The sequence below is a fragment of the Callorhinus ursinus genome, unplaced genomic scaffold (genome assembly GCF_003265705.2).
Source record: "Callorhinus ursinus isolate GAN/ISIS: 27379988/994484 unplaced genomic scaffold, GSC_fseal_2.0 scaffold9, whole genome shotgun sequence".
NCBI classification, from domain to species: domain Eukaryota; kingdom Metazoa; phylum Chordata; class Mammalia; order Carnivora; family Otariidae; genus Callorhinus; species Callorhinus ursinus.
The window spans coordinates 9191107-9212014 of NW_027397071.1; the positions used below are offsets into that span (position 1 = coordinate 9191107).

Below are 20908 nucleotides of genomic sequence, written 5' to 3' on the forward strand. Positions count from 1 at the left end.
AATGCCTTCTCTCCCCGCCTTTCTTGGTTTCTTTGGGTTTGGGGCTGAAACCATCCTTTCTGAATGGCTCTGTGAGAATGGCTCATGGCATGGGTGATGGGACCCCCAGAATGAGACGGGCCCCACGGACTTACTCCAGTTGCAAAAAGGAAGGAAGCAACTATTTAATGAGTACCTGTTGAATTTCGGTATGGAAAGCATTCCACACTGTATTCTAGGAGGTATTCCGGAAGGAGCTTTTTTCCCTCACAGCAATTTCATTATCATCCTCCATTTACAAACTAGAAATGGCGGTCCAGAGGCTCGTGACTTGCCCAAGGTCATACAGTTGGTGACCAAGCCATGATTCAAACCGAAGAATGCCACCTGCCTCGGGCAAACCCGAGGCAGAAGGGGCTCTTCTCATGTCTTCCCACATGTCTTCCTCCCTGTCTGCTCTCTCTACCCACAGCCACAGCTCAGCCACTCGCCTCCCCATCAGAACGAACTGTTCTGTTACCCGTTTTGTGTCTGTAATTTGACATTCCCCCAAGGAGGACGCTCCCACCCAGATGCCAATGGCTGCAGATCCCTAGCACCCTGCGATGGGCCCGTGACATGGGGAGCCACAAATTCTTTGGCCCCCTTCCCATCGGCAAGTGGGGTCTGTATGCCCTCCCATTAACTCTGGGCAGATGCTGTGATCATAGCACACAACAGAAGTGACACTGTGTCATTTTCCAGGCCCTCACCTTAAGAAATTGGCAGTTCCTACTCTGTCTCTTAAAATGGCCTCTCTGGGCACCCTGAGCCATCACTTAAGAAGTCTGGCCACCCAGAGATGCACTATGCTGGAGAAGCCGGGTATAGAAACCCTTCTGGTGACAGTCCCAGCAGAGCCCAGCCTGCCCGCCGTTCTTACTGAGGTGTCAGCCATTGGGATGGACGTGAGTGAGGCTGCCTTGGGCCCTCCAGACCAGCTTCTCTGCAGTTTAACATCGCTGAGTGACCTCAGTTGCCACCAGAAGAGTCACTCAGACAAGCCCTGCCTGAACGCCTCACCTCAAAAACCATGAGATATAATAAAATGGTTGCTTTAAGCCACTAAGATTTGGGGTAACTTGATACCCCATGGGGGCAACATGCATAAGCTCATCCAATTCATTCATTATACCTATTTTACAGACTAGGACATTTAAGCTCAGAGGGATTAAATAACGTGCCCTAGGTCTCCTGGAAGGCGGGAGGCCCATCTGGTGTTTGAACTTGAACTTGGAAAGTCGGACTCCATAGCTCCTTCAAACCCACTGCTTCTTAGTGGCTCTATATGCGCCTCCTGGAGGGGGGGGGGCCGACATTTCAACCAAAAACACTCCCTTCAACGAAAGGATCGAATGAATTTACAAGGAGGGACATTTTCAGCATGGGGACTTTATCGATTGAGAGGTACATGGGGGGATTTGGAGTCTGGGGATGGTGGGGAGAGGTGTTCCCTTCAGAAAACTCAGGACAACAGAGGTTGATTTACTTATCTTTGTGCATCCATCGCTGGCACAGGATCTGTCACCGTGGATGCTTAATAAATGTTCCTTCAACGAACAAACTAACCCACAAAGGCGGAAGTGCTGGTGTTGAGGAGGAGGGTAGGGGGATCTAAGATCTGGAGGGAAAGGTTCTCCTGCCATCTGGTGGCTATTTCTGGAATGACACTTTTCTTCTAAGGCAGGAGAAGGACATGGAGGGCTGCTTGGGGGACCTTGGCTGTGTGTGCAGGAGGTGAGGAAGCAAAATTACAGACTGGAGTGGGGTGCGGTAGGGGGGGGCCTTACCTTCCACTGAAGTTTGCAAAAGATCAGAACTTAGAGTGTGGCTTGCTCCCTGTGACCCCTCAAGGCCCCTGCCATCCCTCTCCTATCTCCCAGCCCCCAGCTCTCGCCTGAGGTGAGTTTCCACCTGCCCCCACCTTGCAGAAGGACAGGTATGGCTCTTCCGGGCACTAAGGTAGGGTTTCCCCATAAGCGGACACCAAACACCATCCTCATGTCAGACAGAGCCTCATTCTCCACACTTGGGAAAACCCGGAGCGTAAAACGCCTTCCTCCAAAGCTGTTCACATGAGATTTTGTGTGCGGAGGCCTTGGACCCCAAGGAGGCCTGCTACAAGCGTGCATGATGTTCAACACCCAGGATGATTCTTAGGAACATGAACATGCATCCCTCCTCATTGTTCCCGAACCCCCCAGCCAGCCAGCACCCACAACCTCACCACGGTCCTCTCTGGCCCATCCCATGCATGCGTGGACCCCGGAGTTTCTCCTGGGATCTCTGGCTTCCCCATCCCCTCTCCCTGAGCCTGGGACAAGTCAGAAAGGCGAGAGGGGTTAGGTAAGAACAGACACTTTATTGTACACCGTGGGCGGGGAGTGAAGAGAGGAAGGAGGGGTTCTGGGGGTGACAATGCCTCGTCCCCTCCCCTGGGCTGAGTGGTCTTGACCCAGGGCTCTGGCCAGTCATGGGGCACATGGATTTGAACTGTTCTAAACCTGCACCAGAACCAAAGGTGATACCTGCTGTGTGTGCCTGGGTCTGTACAAAGCAGCGCTCAGGGCGAGGAGGGACGCTGTGCCCTTCTTCCCTAACCCTAGTCATTAGGCTCCAGTGAGAGGGCAGCAGGCCCCCCATTTCAGGGCCTAGTGGACGCTCAGGGAGTCAGGTGTGTTCCAACCTGTTGCCTCTTCTCTTTTCCACCATGGGAGTACTCTGGGGGGGATGGGAGGGGGATGCAGCTGTGAGGAGGGGCAGAAGGGGAGCCCCCTGCCCATTATACTGCAGGCCTGCTCAGGGCCTGGCGCCACGTGGCTTCCAGCCCCCCAGCCTCAGCCCATGGCAGGTGACTCAGGAATTCTTCTCCTGGCACTAGGAAAGTGCAAGTTCCCTCAGATTTATTGCTGGAGGGCCAAAGCCAACCTCGCTGGTATCAACTAAAGTGCCCTCCCTGCCCATCCCCATCTGGATATCGGACTTCATGCTGCCTCAGGGGAGAGGGCTCCCTGAGCAAGAAGCTGGTGATTGGGGCTGGAGGACAGGCAGGGACGGGGACCAGGGGACTCTTTCGGGCACGCCCCACCCTGCCTTGCCCTGAGTCCGCTGTCCCCTGTGGGCACTGCATGGACAGCACCAAAGCCAGTAAGGGATGGGGACCCTGTACAGGGATGTGGGGGCCTGCCCCTCTCCGGCCCCCTCCTGCTCCTCTGGGGAATCTGGGGCTGGATCGTACCTCATCAGATGCCCCACCTGTTCTTGACTCCCCCCAGGCCTCGCCCCACTCCCGACTCCCCTGAGGAGTGAGGAGAGGAGTGTGAGTCAGAAGCACAGGGCAAGAGCAGCTGTTCCTTTCAGAACACCCTCAGAACTGTCTCAAGGACAAACGCGGGACAGAGGCGCTGTGAGCTGCTCTCCTGGGGTCTCACCATCTTAAGAAACCCTGTGCTTTTCCTTAGGATGAAGAGCTCATGAGTCCAGTGGGAACAGCAAGAGGTTGGCTAGAAAATAAATGTAGGGGCTTCCCCCCGCCAAAGCTCCTCCTTCCCTGTTTCTGGCAAGCCCAGTGGTGTGAAGGCAATGAGTCACCAGCAACAAACACCTGCCTTTCCCCACAGCACCCTGCCCCGAGGCCTTGCCTGACAGAGCTGAGAGGAGGAGATGGCGGGGAGGGGGAGGGGGCGGGCGGGGGGGCAGTGTGGTCTTCAGGAACACAGTGAACACTGAGGATCACAAATCACCCTGCACACGTCACACACATACACACGCGCACGCGCACACACCAAGCTCCAGGCCCTATGTCTAACACAGCAGAGACACAGCAAGGACAGGGCCTGGCCTACGGCAAAAGGCTGCAAGCATTACCCAGCCTCTACGAACCAAACCGACGGCCCAGCTCAGCCGCCCTGGTGCAGGCTGGCAGGCTGGGGCCTGGCCCAGCCACACGCTACAAAATTAAAAATATATCAAATATACAATGAAAATAGATCTGTACAGCACTGAGGATGAAAATAGTCCACCAGCCACAGTATAATATTGGGTTTGTCAGTTAACAGCATTTACACCCACATGTACAGATTGAATGTACAATAGAAATAGAATATATAGAAGAGTATATATAGTAGAGTGTCTCTCCTGGGCCATTGCTTTTCCTGTTGCTAAATCCGCTGGGATTAGGCAGGGGGCCAGGTAGGAGGTGTTAGGTGAGGGTGCCTGAGGCGGGATGTTGTGCCCCAAAGGCTCATGTCTTTGGGGAGATGTGGGTCTCCTTCTCCCCTCACACTCAGAAAGGACAGGTGTGGCCGGAGGGCTGGAAACGGGAGCGGATATGGGGGAGAGATGAGTCAAGGAAATGGCACGGTGGGGGGATGGGCCCCCAGGCAAGGTGGCGGGGGAGGGGGGCCAAGGGGCTAAGGGACGAAGGAGAGAACCCCGGACCTCATCTGTCCCTGCCCGTGCTGAGAACACAAGAGGAACTCATGACCTTCCGCGAAGGTGCCCAGACCTAGCACTGTGGCCTGATGCTCTGCCCACCACAGGTCTCACAGATGGAGTTCTGCTGGCCCAGCCTGCCTGCCTGCCTGCCGGCCCTCCATCCATGGCTGCGCACCCATTCATCCATCCGTGCACCAATCCATCCATCGCTCTGCAGACATGATTCTCCAGCCGGGCTCTGATCCTCCCAGCCTGCACTCTGAGGGCAGCCCTCTTCCGGGGAAGGCCTCAGGTCAGGGTGGGTGGGGGTGCTGGGGGCGCCCAGCCCGGCCCTTCCTCTCGGGAGCCTCCAGCGTCCACAGCACTGCCTGTGTGCCCTCCCCACCACGGGCTGGGCATCTTGGGGGAAGGTTCCCGAGGTTATTTGCACACAATGGGCACACCGCAAGGGCTGGGCTTGCACAAGGAGAGTGAGCGGCAGCCCAAAGGGGCAGTGAAATTATCCGTCTTTCCCCAGGTGTGAGGTGTCCTGGGTACGAGCCCCTGAACTCCAGGGACCCCCCCCCCCATTCCAGGAGAGAAGCTGCCACTAGCGAGAAAGTTGAGCCCCAGGTGAGAGAGGGAGTGTGCTTCACAATTGTGCTCCAAACCAACTGAATTGTGCTGTGAACCATCAGGTGTGCTCTGGAAACCTCTCTGTGTACTGTCCCCTCCTCTCTCGAGGAAGAAGGCACAGGCCACTACTGTGGGCTTCCGGCTGGGGACGGAGAGGGCAGGCAAAGCCCTAGTGGGGGTGGGGAAGGGTCGCGGGCAATCCTCGCCCTCCCAGGCAGGATGCGGGACACATCCTGCCCCAGGCAGGGCCAAGGACATGGGAGATTCCACCCAGAGCCCCAGGCTGAGGGGCGCCCATGCCTAGCCCCCCTCCCCGCTGCCAAGGCTGGCGCTCAAGCCAGAGCGCACCAGCTGTCTTGTAAAACAGAACCTGGGGACTTCTACAAGATTCCATCCCAAGTCTGAGCCCTGAGTCCTGGCACAATCGTCCCATCCCCAACCTTAAATCAGTCCGCCTCTGGGATGCCCCACACCGCATCCTACCCCACCCGGTGCCCCTCACCACCAGCTGGCAGCACAGAGGGTGCCCAGGACCTAAGACCTACAGGTGCCAGGTAACAGGGAGAGCGGGGGGGGGGGGGAGCGACCCCTACAGTGGCCACTTGCCATCTCCCCTGTGCTGGGAATCAGGGCTTCTGGACTGTTCCCGTTTGTCAGCTGCAATTTGGTGAGAGGATCTCAGGAGGTTAGACGGGTTGGGAGCCTGCACTGGGGACGGAGTCTCTCCCAGCCCCTGCTCAGGTGTAGGGGGAAGCTGGCTGGGACTGGGGTGGGGGATGAGGCAGGGCAGACCCCCTCTCCTTGGGCAGAGGACCCGGCCTAGAAAGAGAGGCCAGGCTGGGATGAGCGGAGTTGGATGGGCATGAGGGGGAGAGGTGGGCAGGGTGGGGCAGTGGTCACAGCTCCGACTCGGGGGTGCCGGCCAGGAGGTAGCTGCTCCCATAGCGTCCGTTGGGGTTGCCGCCGGTCTCCAGGGGGGACGTGCTGCCGGGCCCCAGGTAGGAGCGGTGGGTGGGCATAGGGGACGGCGCCTCGCTGGGCACCTTGCTGAGGATGAAGCGGGTCTCATCGTTCTCCTCCAGGTTGGAGATGTCCTTCATCATGCGGCCCTTCTTGTAGGACACGGAGAGGGTGTTGGAGCCGTCGGAGAGCAGGTGGAAGTGCCGAAGGATGAACACCACAGGAATGGGCAGGGTCGCCACAACAATGAGGGTGATCAGGAGCGCCATGGCCCAGGTGGGAAAGTACAGGTAGCGCTCGGCAGCCTAGCGGGGGGGGGGGGACGCGGGTGAGGGCTGTGACAGGCTCACCCTCCCGGGGCCTCCAGGCCCATCTCTTCCTGCCCTCTCCCCGCCCCCCACCTGCCATCCTGGCCAGGCACCGGCAGAGATGGAGGCCATCAGGGTTGCTACTTGAGTGAACTGGTCCCCTTGGTCAAGGGCCCGAGCTCCCCTGGGTCTCAGTTTCTACATCTGTAAAATGGGTGGGTGATTCTGCTCCACAGACACGGAGAGAGAACATGGGTTAGAACTGGACAAGGGTGTCAACATTTCTGAGCCTCAGTCTCCCCATGTGCGCTAGGGGATAACGCCTCTTCTCTCTCTGGGCTGCTGTAAAAATAGAGGCCTTGGCAGGGGCCTGGCACACAGCAGCTACCCTATGAGGGTTTCTCTCTATTGCCTGTTGCATTCAGGTCCCCCCTCACCTCCTCCTTGATCCAGGCACTGTACCCCGGGGGCGTGACCCCCAGCTGGATGATGCTGGCCGTGGTGAGCACAGCCATACACAGGGGAGACACGAACTTCCACATGTAGAAGTAGAAGCGATAGGGCCGGAAGCCCAGCATCTCCGTCAGCTCCTGCATGAACCTGCCAGGTGCACAGAGGGCCCGGCATTGGCATCCCCGCCGCGCCTGCGCATTCCCCCACAACCGCCTCCTCCAGGAAGACTTCACTGACCACCAGTCCCTCCCTCCCAGGCTCTTCCATTCTTCACATTCAGCGCTCCCAGTTTATTATTCGGTGGCCCAACTGACCTCTGGGCAGGCTCTGGTGTCCCCTGCTAACTTCCTCTGACTACCTCACGTCACACCCCACCCAGGGATATGTTATAGTCCACGGGACATGCCGGGCAGGCGGACCGGCACCGAGGACTTCTGCGTTCACCAGGCGCCCAGCCCCACTCACACTGGCCTGGCCCTAGACTCCCCCTGCTGGAAACGAGGTGAAATGCACGTCCCCAGTGTCCAGAGGCCCTGACTTAGGGGTTTCTAACCTCCCGCTCTGTGCGGGGGATGACCATAGCCGCAGGCTGTGTATATGAATGTCATAAGAAAAAAATCATCTCTACTTGAATAGCACCTACCTGAAATCTTGCGTTTCTTTCTGTTGTAAATGCAAGCAACAGCAGGGATATTAGCAGTACCTGAGACTTTGTCACCAATTGATTAAATGACAGGTATCTCCCTATCACATTACAACTGAACCTACCTACAAACATCAATTATATTCCTCACTATTTCACAATTACCATTATGATTACCCTAGCGAGATCTTCTGACTTAATGCAGTAAAAAATAACACACATACATAAAAAACTGCACATACATTACTGTATCAGATTTTAAATAGTATTTTTGCTATTTTTCAATTTAATTAATTTCCTGTATAATCCTATATATTTTATTTTGCCCACTTAAACATAATATTCTGCGAAGGCACACAGGGGCTTCACCAGATTGCAGAAGAGTCAGGGCCCCTTCCAGCCCTGGCTCCGGGGCTTCTCCCGTCTCACGGTGTCCCCACCCGCATTCTTGTAAGAAGGACATGGCTGTAACGGGGCCGTGAGACAGCCTGATTCCAAGACCCCGTCCAGACATCAGGGGAGCCCCCGGCCTTGCAGAGAGAGTGGGAGGGGCCTGGCCCTGGGGCTTCCCAGGCTCACAGATTTGTTAAATGAGGAATGAGGCTAGGGGCTGACAGAGAGAGTGGCTCTGCCCTAGGCTCAGGCCAGGAGACCCAATCCTTCCTTACCGCTGACTTCCCTTACCCCACCTGACCCCACACTTCCGGCCCTAACCACACCTCGTCACACACCCCTATGTCGATCACCTGAAAACTGCCTCGGGCTGCTGAAGTTCAAGAACTCTTTGACAGCAGGGGCCTCCTGTATACTCGCTCAGTGCTTAAGAAAGTTAACAGAACTCTGAAGAGTTGGTTGTCAGGTACGGGGCTACGGTAACTTAAGGCAGTTTAGGGTGATGCCAGGACCTGAACCCAGGAGGCTCACGTGCTCAGCCTGGCTCTGCCTCTCAACAGCCACGTGGCCTTGGGCCGTCATGTCCTCTCTCTGAGTCTCATTTTTTCCTAATGATCTCTAAGGGCACTTTCAGCTCTGACATTCTGCCTCTGTGATCTCCTGTCCCACTCAGAAGCAGCCCAGGGAACACAGCACTCTCCAGGGGGTCAGAAGAGGACAGACCCCTCCCATCCAACCCCTTCCCCATGTCCCCCTTACTTCTTGGTTCCATAGATCCAGGCCACAGCAATGTTCTCAAGGATGACGATGACAGTAAGCGGCAGGGTGGCCGAGTAGTCATCAAACATAGTGACAAAGTAGTTTCCGGAGCGCTGGACGAACAACAGCCCCACGAAGAATGCAAACACACAGCAGCCCACTACAGAGAGCCGGGAGGCCGGTGTGGGGGCACGGGTGCAGGGTAGGCGGGGCCCGGGGGGCTTGGGGGGCACCCAGGCCCCTCCCTTCCCACCCCTCCTCCCAGAAGGCCTTCAAGGGGGGAGGGATCCAGATGCTGAGGTTCTGAGCTCCCCACTCCTTTAAGAGAGGAGCAGCCCAGGGCCGGGAATGACAGAGATGGAACGGCGTGCAGGCCAGCACAGGGGAGGACACCCCTGCCCAAGAGGATTCAGCAGGCCCTCCGAGAGAAGGGCAAATGACCCTAGGAAGAGGTCGCACCCCAGCTCAGGTTTGGCCCAGATGCCCAGACAGCCTTCTCCTGGCTCTTGAGTGCTCTTCTCTGGGAGAGAAGCTGGGCTCCAACTGCATCCCAGTGCGGGCAGCAGGGAGCCTTCTCAGTATGGAGTCTGTCTAAAGTCAGAGGAGTATCCTGATTGTCATCCCTGAGGGCAGCCCGGCAGGCCAGCGGCACCTGCCAGGAGGAGTTACCTGTGAACATCTCCTTGGGCACCTTGAAGGTGTCGATGATGGGCGTGGTGATGCCAGCCATGGTCCCAATCATACTGCCCAGGCCCAGGTTGATGAGCATCAGGAAGAACATGACCGACCAGAACGGGGAGGCGGGGAAGTGCGTCATGGCCTCCGTGAAGGCGATGAAGGCCAGCCCTGTGCCCTGCACGGACTGAGGGCGGGGTGGAGGGCGAGGGCTCAGTGAGGCCCACACCACTCCTGGGAGCCCCTTGCCTCCTTATCTCTGCCCCTGGGGCTTTAAGAATAACTCTTCTCTCTTTCACAGGAATCCGTGCCCTCACCTAAATCCTCTTGTCTTTTGACCAGTGGGTCTCAAACTTGGGTGAGTGTCAGAATCCGTCCTACCCCAGGGAGTAAGATACCGATTTAAAAGTTCACCTGTGGGATCTGGAAGCTACGAGTTGTAGAGCAACCCCAGGTGATTCAGATGAAGATGCTCACATTTAGAAAGACGCCCAGCTTGAGACCTTCCTCCTCTAGGAGGTCTTCCCTGATTGCTCCAGTCACAACTATGGGAGCTCCCAGCCCTAAGCTCCAGACTTTCACACAGTGCGCTCAGCCTCAGCTGCCTAATGGAACCACATTGGAGCCTTTAAAACACCAATGCCTGGGTCTCACCGTGGAGACAGTGATTTGATTGGTCTGGGGGTAGAGCTGGGTATCTGGGTTTTATTAAGTTCCCAGGTGACTCCGATGGGTAACCGAGAAAGAGCCTCTGTGTTAATGCTGGGGCCCCTGCTCATGGGGCAAGTGACCACACGCTGCCCACTGACATCAGTTCTCCGCTGAAGAAGGGCAGGATTGGCCTGGGCTCAAGGGAGCTGGCTCTGCCCCGTGGAAGCCTTGGCACCATCTGGTTCCCAAGACCCTGTGGGCATGTCTCTCTCCTGTTACCCCCTCTAACAGAACAGTCGCTCTGAAAACTTTCAGCTGTGCAAATGGGAATAGAAGCACGGTGTCCACCCCTGGGCCTGAGCATTAATGAGGGTGCGGTATCCCCCTGCTCTACCCCAGGAGCTAAGTCATCGTGGCAGTGGGAGCTGCAGGGCGGACAGTGGGAGGAGGGAACAGAAGCAGCAAGGGGTGACTCAGAGCATGGAGATTTGAACGCTGGCTCCCCTTACTAGCTGTGAAGCCTCGGGAATGCTCCCAACTTACACGCTACACAGCTATAGGACAGGGGACAATATTAATGCTCAATTCATAGCACTGTCCTGAGGGCCAAAGGGAGTACAGCAGAGGCAAACACTAACGAAAACGCTATTTTCTGTGAGCCACGTACAAAGCACAGTCGCAAGGGCCTTACAAATGGCAGCGACCCCCGACACACAGACAGAAACCCATTCAATGAATCTGAAAGTCTTTCTGTAGAATTCCTGTGATTTCTGTGATAGGCACGTCTGCCTTACCTCCTCGTCCAGACAACCTACCTCCAGGCAGGGGTTTGGCTGATCCCTTTCCTCTCTCCCTCCCTGGATACATAGCAAGTCCCTGTTTCTCAAGCAAGTGAATGCGTCCCAGGCGGCCTTCTGAGGCCTGTATGTGAGCCCCAGCCACCCAAGGCCCGTCTCTGGGTCCCACGCTCCCACGTCTGCCTTCCTTCCCACCCCGAAAAGGGCAGCCTGTCCCACACCTTGTCCAGCTCGTCCTCCAGAAGGCAGGGGTCGAGGCCCAGGGATGCGAAGTGGTCTTCCTTCACGGCCCTGATGACTTTGTACATCTCTGTGTAGTCCTTGGCAGTCAGGTGCGAGAAGTTGACGTGCGGAGGGATGAGGTCCCGGCTCAGGACGTTGGTGTGGAGGTACCCCAGGATTTTCTCGGCATTCCTGCGGCACAAAGTGGAGAGGGCCAGGTACAAAGGCAGGGGTGGGCACGGTCCCGGAGGCGCCTCCCAGATACCCAGGCAGGACAACCCCCCCCAACCCTGCCACGGGCCATTGACAGAGACATCTCTGCCCCTGAGTCTGGGATCCTAGGGGCCAGGGACAGAGAGAGCTCCACCCCCTGGGGGTGGGGGAACGGGGACTCTGGGTCACTCCCCGACTCTGGGCAAGACGGACAGGAGGAGAGACGCCACCTACTCGACCACACACTTCTCGTTCATGATGTTGGCCTTGAAGCCCAGCACGGCAAACACCACGAGGGTGGCCAGCACCGAGGTGAAGAAATTAATGAAGGACACCAGTGCAGCGTCGAAGTGGCAGTTGTTGTCTGGCTTGTTGTAGCTGGAGAAGGCGATGACACCCCCGAAGCCCAACCCCAGGGCGAAGAAGACCTGGGTGGCCGCCTCCCGCCACACCTGGGGATCCAGCATCTTGTCCAGCTGTGGGGGGGAGGACCAGAGACACACAGATGATGGTTTCCCACGACACCCCTTTCCGCATGGCAGAGTGGGAAAGCTGGGGCTGTGTGAACTTGGGCGTCCCCCCTAGTCCCCACATGCAGAACATGAGGAACGAGAGTATCGACTTCAGAGGATGTTTGTGAGGCTTAAGATGGAATAAATGCTATGTGCTTACTCAGTAACTTCTCAGTCAATTTTAACTGCCATCTTTGCTTACCGTGGAGCTATTATACTGAGGAATAGCTTCAGGGCCATTAGGTATGAGGCATGGCGCACAACTCCAGGGAGTGCCATTCACTTGAATGGTGCCTCCTGGAGTTGTGCAGCGTACAACCTGCACAACAGTACCAGAGAACTAAGAACACCGATATCTCCCTGATAACCTCCTCCACTTCAAACCATGAGAAAGGACACCAACTTCTCCCTCCTGCCCACCTGATCTCCCTTTCCCCAGGGAAAAAAAAAGGACCAATGTTCATTCATACACATCGACATACTCCAGATCACAGAAGGACCCTCCCCCCCCTCCCATCCACCCAACTTAAAACACAGAACCCAGACACTTCCTGGAGAGGGGAAACCCCTGCCTGACCCTCCATGTGCCCTCAGACCTGACAGAACCCTGAGCTACCCCAGCATGTAGAGGGCAGGGGGCAATTCCCAAAGTGCTTTTTGTATCCATTTTCCTTTCACTGTTTGCTCCTCAAGGCAGGGACAGTGGCTTGGACCCAGCACGGGGCTGTCGAGTTGGACAGACCCAGGTCTAAACCTGACTCCCATCTTCAAATAGCTGAGAAGGCTTTTAGGAAAATGACAGTGCCTATTTTATGAGGCTCAGCTTTCCCACCTGAAAAATGGGAATAATAATACAGTGTCCCTCCCACGGTGCTTGTGAGGATCAGATGTGGCAGCAACAAGTAATACCCAGCACATAAGTAGCAAAATTAATCCTGCCAAAGTACCTCTGACCTAGTCAGGACAGGTTTGTTTGTTTTTTTGGGGTTTTTTTTTTTTTTTTTTTTTTGGTGAGGGGCAGGAATTATTATTCACATTTCGAAAGAGCGAACTAAGACCTCAAGGTGGAAATTACTTGCTCCAAGTGACGGAGCTGGTTGTTGGGGCAGAGAAATTACTCAAGTACAGATGGTGTGACAACGTCCTAACACCGTCTCCTGACGCCTCTACTCCTCAGAGCATTGCCCCCTGGACCTCTGCTGCTGAGATCGACCCAAGTGACAGACCAGGGAGACAAGGAGGCGCTAGAGAGTTTGCCACCCCTGCAGGCACCAGCCCTACCAGGTGCCTGGCCCGGCTGCCCCTCGTTGTGTGCCCGTGGCTCAGTCCTTCCTCGTGGGCACACTGAGGCATCGGACTTGAAGCTATGTTACGGCCCTGGCCCCCAGGACAGAGGCCCACCCGCCCGTCACCTCAGCAGCTCCCTAGGCATATGTGAACACCTGGCGTCATTCCACTAGCTGAGAAGGTGTCGGCAAGCTTGGGGGCCGGAGGAGGCACTGCAGGCTGGGGAGGAAGAGGGGGACAATGGGAGTAGAGCCTTTAGGGTCAGTATGCAAATGAAGCCCTGGCCCGAAAGTATGTGCGCTCTGGGGGAGATTAAGGTCCCCCACCTTGCACAAAATAAAGTCATCTCTGGTCCACCAAGAAAGCCCAGAACACAGACATTCAGGAGCTAACAGCCCCGACATCCCTAAGAAGACGTGACCCCCCCCGCCACCCCACCCACCCCGCTCCCTGCATCCTCGGTGGTAACGTGTGGCCTCCCTGTGACTATGACTCATCCATCCAACACAGAGCACCTACGTGGGCCAGGCCCAGTGCTAGGTGATTGGGAGCCATAGAGGGCAAGAACAGGCAGGGTCCCAGCTCCTGGGGAGTTGACATTCTAATTGGAGAGGTGGCCACTGTCAAATGACCCCACAAACAGATGCTGAGTGGCAACTAGGACCGGGGGGGCTGTGCAGGCCAGGCACCCAAAGCTCCGAGAGCCTGTAGCAGGGGGACTTGAGCCAGGCAGGAGGCCACAGAAGGCTTCCCCGGGAGGAAGGGATCCTTGAACTGACATCTGAGAGATACAAAAGCAAGGCTAAGAGCGGGAAGAGCATTCCTGCAGAGGAAACAGTGTGTGCAGAGGCCCAGAGGCGAGGCAAGACAGAGGAGGGCAGGTAAAGTTAAGGGAAGGGGCCAGGCTGCCAGAAGCAGCAAGGACAAGGCGGGGGAGGTAGAGGTGAGGCTGGGAGGCAGAAGAGTCAGACCAAAGGTCCTAAGAAAGCACCTAATCTGGGAAACCGCTAAAGGATGTAGAGGAGAAGGGTAGCAACCCAGCCGACCTTAGCCACAAACTGGAGATGGGGGGATGCTCAAGAGTCAGGTGCCAAGGCGACAGCCGCGCTTCTGGCCCGCCTACCTGGCGGGGTGCAGATGGAGTCCGAGGAAAAGGGGCAGGTCCCGATGGGGTTGGAACAGGGCAGATCAAGGCATTCGCTGCAAAAATGCTGAATTTAACGTGTCTTTACACTATCTAAGAGGAGAGGTCGAGTGGGCAGGCAGACAAGTGGGTCTAGAGTCCAGAGAAGAGGCTGAGCCGGAGATGTAACTCGTGAGGAGCAGGTGTGCTGGAAGGGACTGAGGCCCTACCTGTGGAGGGCTGAGAAGAGGCAAGCCAGGGGCCCAGGCGAGGGGGTCTCACAAGGGAGGGAGAGGAGGTGGGCAGCCCAGATGGGAGGAAGAGCAAGAGAGGGCTGGATCGGAGGCCACAGGGAGCAAGCAGGCCTGGGAGGAGGAGGGCCCCGTGCGACCCGGAAAAATACACTAGGGTGAGCCAGTCCCAGGGGGCTCGGAGCGTTCGGGAAGCGATGGGGCCCGAGTCGGGTAGGAGCCAGGAGAGCCGAGAAGCAGAGGGGAAGAAATGAAGGTAAAGTAGATCATCAACTCCTTGGAGAAGCTCGCCTTGGAAGAGGAGGAGAAAGACAGCAGGTTCAGGCAAAGGCTATAATGAGGTAGGGTTAGCCCACACTGTTGAGGGTCCACTGTGCTCGAAATGGCCTCTTTACAAAAGTAGGATGGACAGGCCCACGGTTCCTCATCTAAAAGCCCTGAGGCCAGACTGGTTGTGGAATCTGGGCTCTTGTTCCTAACTCTATTTTAGAAAGGGAATGTGGTGCATATGCCACATAATTACATAACACCCCCAGCAGGGTCTGGGGCAGCACCCCGTCATCAAGCACATTAGTATTTCTGCAGCAGAATATGAATATGAATATTCACACCAAGGGAATCAATAGAGACTAAAAATAGCCTCACATCTGTTCAGGTCATTTTGCCGCCATATGAGTTCCAGGAGAAAGAAAAAACAACTTTTGTTTTTCGGGGCTATTTGGATTTTGTCATCGTGAGTAAGGAAACAGAGGCCTATAGAGAAATTTGAAGATTATTTTAAAAAGGAGACCGAAGTAATCATTGTCCCACCGGGAAAAGCCTTCTGTATCTCCCCTCTCCTGGGTGGGTTCTTAAATGATTTTCCCAGAAAGTTCTGGAAATGGGTGGAGGGATTACTTGTGCCTGGAAGGCATGCGGGTATTCACTGATGCTCACAAATGTCAGTCATGCCAGTTTTACCAATCAGCTGGAACCTAGGCACCTCCCTTGGGCTAGAAACCTAGACCTAATGGCTGGGCTCTGGGTGGTCTGGTGAGTCCCAAGCAGGAAGACGAACACAAGATTTTGTTAAGAGAGGGTAGATAGAGACGGACACAGCCCTGGTCATCTCCCTTGCATGTGGAAAAATCCCTGATGGTTCTCCACTGTCTGCTGGAAAATATTTTCCCACTTTTTGTCCCTATCTCCAAATGCAGTGAACTTACCCTTCAAAAGCAGTGCGGTCTCATACCTCTGGCCTTTGCCCCAGGCTGTTCCCTCCGCCTGGAATTCCCTTCCTCCTACTCACATTCTGGCAAAACTCCTATTTATTTCTCAAAACCCAGCACAAATTATCACCTCCTCTCTGAAGCCTTTCCTGATGCCTCTGGCAGAGCTTGTCATGGTCCTTGGGCTCCCCCAGCTCTGGGCAGCCCCTGCATATCAGGTTTATATGTCTGCCTTCTTTTCGACACTTTGTGCTTCTTAGGGGCGGAGCCCATCTCCTGTTCATCTCTGAATGCAATGTCTGGTACACGGAAGGCAAGGAAAAGAGTTGGGGGCAAGAGAGACAGACAAGGCTGCTTCCTGAAGGTGAGCTGAGTGGGAAGGACCAGACCAGGCACTGTGAAATTGTCCTGGCCTTTTTGTGCTAGGATGCAGGCTTCTAGGACAAGAAGATCCTTACGGTTTTAAACTTCTACTTTCTAAAGCATGGCTATTTTAATGCTGGCTTCTTTTCCTTTCCTCTTGCTTTTCTACCTCTCCCTTCCCCGTCCTCCACCCCCCACCCCTTCTTCATCTTCTTCTGGTGATTTTTCATTTTTCACCTATATCAGTCATTACTAAAGTTTTTACTAAAGGGTCTGAATCATCTGTGAGACCCAAACATGGCATTGTTAGGATTTTCATCATTCCCTAAATCTAAAAATAAGACATGGGTAAATTCCCCTAGGCCCAGCCACTGTTCAGGGCCAAGTTCCATAAATGGCTGGCAGCCACTCTAGGGAGGCTGCCATCATCCCAAACTGCATCATTGGAGCTCACCCTATAACTTGGGGGACAGACTCTCAAAGGACAGGGTAGGAATGTCTTATATGTGATGATTTGGAACGGGAACAAAAATTATTTGTATGTTAAGACTGTATGTGCTATTCTTTCCTCATTTTTAAAAATTATGGAACATTTACTATAAAATGTACAAAAATGGAGAAGATAGTATAACAAGCCCCCATGTACCCAACACTCGTTTTCAACAGCTACCAACATAAGGCCAATTTGGTCTCCTCTGTACCGCCATGCCCCATCCCTAGATTATTTTGAAGAAAATTGGTGGATCCAAATCTGACATTAATGAGGCCCCCAGAAAAGAATCTGACAGTGCCAAAACTTAACCTTTGAGGAGAAAAGTGCCCTGTGTGAGCAGCCCCTGGGCACCCTCCCCAGTGGGGCTTGGAGGGACTCCCTTGCTGATGGAGATGACCAGATCTCCAATGTTCAGCTGGGGGTAAAGTGAGTCAGGCACCTTTAGGATTCAATGCCTGTTGTTCCTTGAATTTAAAGGGGCTCTACCAGGATTTCTGGGGTGCCGGCGCATAATTCTAACAGGTCCTCGGGGCACCTGGGGGGCTCAGTCGGTTAAGGGTCTGCCTTCAGCTCAGGTCATGATCTCAGGGTCCTGGGATCGAGTCCCGCATTGGGGCTTCCTGCTCAGCAGGGAGCCTGCTTCTCCCTCTTCCTCTGCTTGTACTCTCTCTCTCCCTAATAAATAAATAAAATCTTTTTAAAAATTAAAAGAAAGCAAAGGGAATCTATCAGGATTTCTGGGGTGCATGATTCTAACAAGGTCCTGATCATAGTGTTCACAGAAGATAAACCCATGGCCAGACCTCAGGGAGCCCAGTGTCCTTTGCAAACGTCAGGGTGTGACTGCAAGAGGAGAGGTGGGAAATGGGCTCTCCCCACCAAACACACCACCCCTCCTTGGGGGCGGCGGGGGAGATGCCCTGAAACACAGCAAGGGCTTCCTGCCACCTCCTTGGCACATCGGCTGAGTCACTTCCTCACACAGAGAACAAGGTGTTTTCACGCATTTGACTCAGCGGCACGAAGATGCTTTCGGAATCCACAAGCAGCTCCTGAGCTCCTGGCCTGAGCCGGTGCATGACCGGAGCCCACGCCCTTGCTTCTCAGCCCTGCCGGGCACCTGCTGGTGTGCGAGGCAGCCGGGGCCACGAGACACCAGATGGCACTGGAGCGCCAGGTTCCCACTGCCCAAGAACAGTGTCACCTTCATGAGGGAGAGAATAATGATCACTACGGCTTACCATGAGCTCTCCGCATGCCAGGAGCAGCCCTCCATGGTGTCCTGACAAGGCTGTCGGGGAGCTACTGGGGTTCACCCCATCTCCAGCTAAGGAAAACGGAGTGAGTTCCCCAGGGATCTTGCCCCCGGACCACGGAGAGATGAGCTGGGATCCGAACCAGCCTGTCTGGCTCCAGAGCCCACCCTCTGGCAACAAGACTGGCCTGCCCTGGTCGTCCTGCCCAGAAGCCCTCCTCTACTCGTGGGGGGTCAAGGAGCTCTGCCCCTGGGCCTTCAGGGCCTCCCGGGACCCCGCTTCTCTAAGGGTGAACACGCACCCTGCCCCGGGGGCTGGTCGGGCTCCCTGGTGAAGACCCCCGAGGTGGCGAAGAGAGAGGCTGATGCCAAAGCCGCTCGCAGCTCAGGTTCTGCCGGGCAGCCCCTGCCCCCAAAGACTCTGTGGCTTTCATCTCAACCGATGACCCCGGACTTAAAACTCAAAGGACACACAAAGGCACAGTAAGGCCTCCTTTCCCCCACGTCGTATCCAGACACTCGATTCCTCTTCACTAGACGTGACCATAATATCTGCTGCTTGCGTGCCCTTTCAGTGATATTTCATGCGTCTATCAGTGACACACACACACACGACCCCAACATACATATCTACGCGTGTGTGTGTTCCTCCCCTTCCGCCCCTACTGTCCATACCGGAGATGTCCATCGCCCTGCCCCAGGCTCGACACTTCCTTGTCGTGCTGAGTTGGGAACCCACAGAGTTCTAGGGCTCCTGGAACTCACAGTCTGTCATCCCTCAAATCCCCCATCTCCACACCCCTTCCCCGGATGGTCCCCCCTGCTCTGATTCGGGGGTTCTCCAGCCTGGCTGCCCCTCAGAACCACCGGGGGCTTTCAAGAGCTACTGCTGCTTGGATACGCCCCGTGATCCTGATTAACGGGTCCGCTGGCTGGAGTCTGGTTAGTCAAGGGTGGGCCTGAGGCCGCGGCTTCCCCTGCAGCCCGCTGGGGTGGAGGCTGTTCTCGCGCACGTCCGTGCTGCCATTGGGCCTGGAGGTGGATGGGGTGCTGCCCGTTCCTCCAGGTCATCATTCCTATTCCACGGTTTCCTCTCTCTGTCCAGCTCTACTGCCATCGGGATTCTCAGTCCCTTCGGCTCCTCCCTTCCACCCATCCTGTCCTCCACCCCAGGCCTCGGGTCGTGCCACAGCCTCTGTCATATCTGAGAGCTATGCTCCAGCGAGGACCTCAATGTTAAGGACCCTGAACCCCAAAGCACCCCATCTTTCCAGCTCACTCTAGTATCTTGACTCCAAAAATTCTTCAGCCTCCCTGGGACCCACCTACATTTCACTTCCCCCACCCTGTTTGGAGCCTAACTTCCCTTCTTGATCGGCTTAGTCAAGGGCCCATCACTTGGTTAGTCCCTTGCTACCTACCCTCGTAACCCCCCTGCCACCTCTCTCCGTGGTCATCCCGCGTCATCACCTCCCGACCCTGGTCCAACCCTCCACCGACTCTGGGCGCGCCCCCCAGCAGCTAAGCATAGCTAGAGAAATCACACAATGCACACCTTGGGACCTTGGATGAGTTATTTAACCTCCCTGTGTGTCAGTTTCCCCACGTGCAAAATGGCAAGAGTAACCTCTGCCTCAAGGGTCATTATGAGCTTTAAAGGAGCTGATGTATGTAAGGTGCGGGTAACAGTGCCCGGCACCCAGTAAGTACCATCCATTGTAAAGCACAGGATTGTTCTAAGTACCCCCTCGCTGTGGGAGAGAGCCTGCTTTCAGAGGTGTAAATAGGAGGAACTGTCCAGCTTGGAATTGGAGAAATAGGAGTTAGTCGTGCTGGCTGACTGCACCGCACACCCGTGCCCCCTGCTGTGCTGCACGCCTTCCCTGTCCCCTGCATCGTCACCTCACGCTCGCTCCTCCTTAGGCCCCCACCACCCCTCCACCATTTGGACTCTCAACCGATGCCCTCGCTTCCTCCTTCCCAGAAAAAAAATGGCACAAGGGGAAGAGAGGTCCCGCAGTGAGATGCTATCACTAGTCCACAGCTTTAAATTCTGATTCCCAAATTTATATCTCCACCTGACCTGCAGACTCATCTGTCCAACTGCCTACTCAACATCTCCACTTGGGTATCTTTTTTTTTTAAGATTTTATTTCTTATTTATTTGACAGAGAGAGAGAGCGAGAGAGCAAACACAAGAAGGGGGAGAGGCAGAGCGAGAGGGAGAAGCAGGCTCCCCACTGAGCAGGGAGCCTGACGTGGGGCTTGATCCCAGGACCCTGAGATCATGACCTGAGCCAAAGGCAGAGATGCTTAATGGACTGAGCCACCCAGGCGCCCCTCCACTTAGATATCTATTAGACATTTTAGACCTGCCACATCCCAAACAGCAGTCTTGAACCTGCTCCTCTCACCATCTAACCTCGTCTCCATAAATGTCAACTCCATGCTTCTAGGCGCTCAAGCAAAAGACCTTGGAGTCGTCCTTGACCATTCTCTTTCTCTTGCCCCTCACGTCCAATCCAACAACAAATCTTGTTGACCCCACGTCCTAGATATATCCTCAATCCGACTACTTCTCATCACTCCCACTGCCATCACCTGGGCTCAAATTCCAGTCACCTCTCACCTGGATCAATTCTAGAACCTGGATGGATTCACCTGCATGGAGCCTTCTGGCAGGTCTCCCTGTTCCACCCTTGCCCCCTCAGATTCTCTATGGCAGCCACAGGAATCCTTCAAAGACAGAAGTCAGATCGTGTTGCCCCTCTTCTCAGAACCTCTAATGGCTCCCATTTCACCAGAAGTGAACACTAAAGTCATACCTGGCTCATAAGACCCTCGTGAACTTGCTGCCACCATCCTCTTGACCGCATGTCCTCCCCTCTCTCCCCACCCGTTCCAGATTCACTAGCCTCCTTGGATTGGACGCCAGACACATCGAATCTCAAGGCCTTTTCGTTTATCACTCCCTCCGGAATGGAATGTGCTACTTTTAGATACCCACACAGCCTGCTCCCCCACCCGCCCCATCTTTACGCAAATGCCACTTTCTCAGGGACGCCTTCCTTGAACGCCGTCTGAAGCAACCCCTCTCCCTGGTGTCCCTAATCCTCTTTTCTCTGCTTTATTTTTCTCCTTCACAACACCACCCAACAACTCCTTAATCTTATATCGTCTGTCTCCCTAAAATACAAGATCCAGGAGGGTTGGGAAATTTGTCTGCTTGGCTCATGGCTGCGTCCCAGGACCCACAACGGAGCCCGGAACAT

The 20908-nt window shown here is 55.2% G+C and overlaps 1 protein-coding gene across 2 annotated transcripts in view; it reads right to left on the reverse strand.

The window, feature by feature from the left end:
• Positions 1–2369: 2369 nt before the first annotated feature.
• The window catches only part of SLC6A17 (solute carrier family 6 member 17), a 48567-nt gene continuing 30028 nt past the window's right edge, over positions 2370–20908 (reverse strand). For both annotated transcript variants that reach the window (XM_025872624.2, XM_073896183.1), the window contains 6 exons: positions 11379–11620; positions 10931–11123; positions 9256–9448; positions 8587–8746; positions 6776–6938; positions 2370–6335 (listed from right to left, as the gene is read on the reverse strand). In XM_025872624.2, the coding sequence (XP_025728409.1) occupies positions 5967–6335; positions 6776–6938; positions 8587–8746; positions 9256–9448; positions 10931–11123; positions 11379–11620 (1320 nt within the window). In that variant the 3' untranslated portion in view covers positions 2370–5966. The remainder of the gene's footprint in view (positions 6336–6775; positions 6939–8586; positions 8747–9255; positions 9449–10930; positions 11124–11378; positions 11621–20908) is intronic.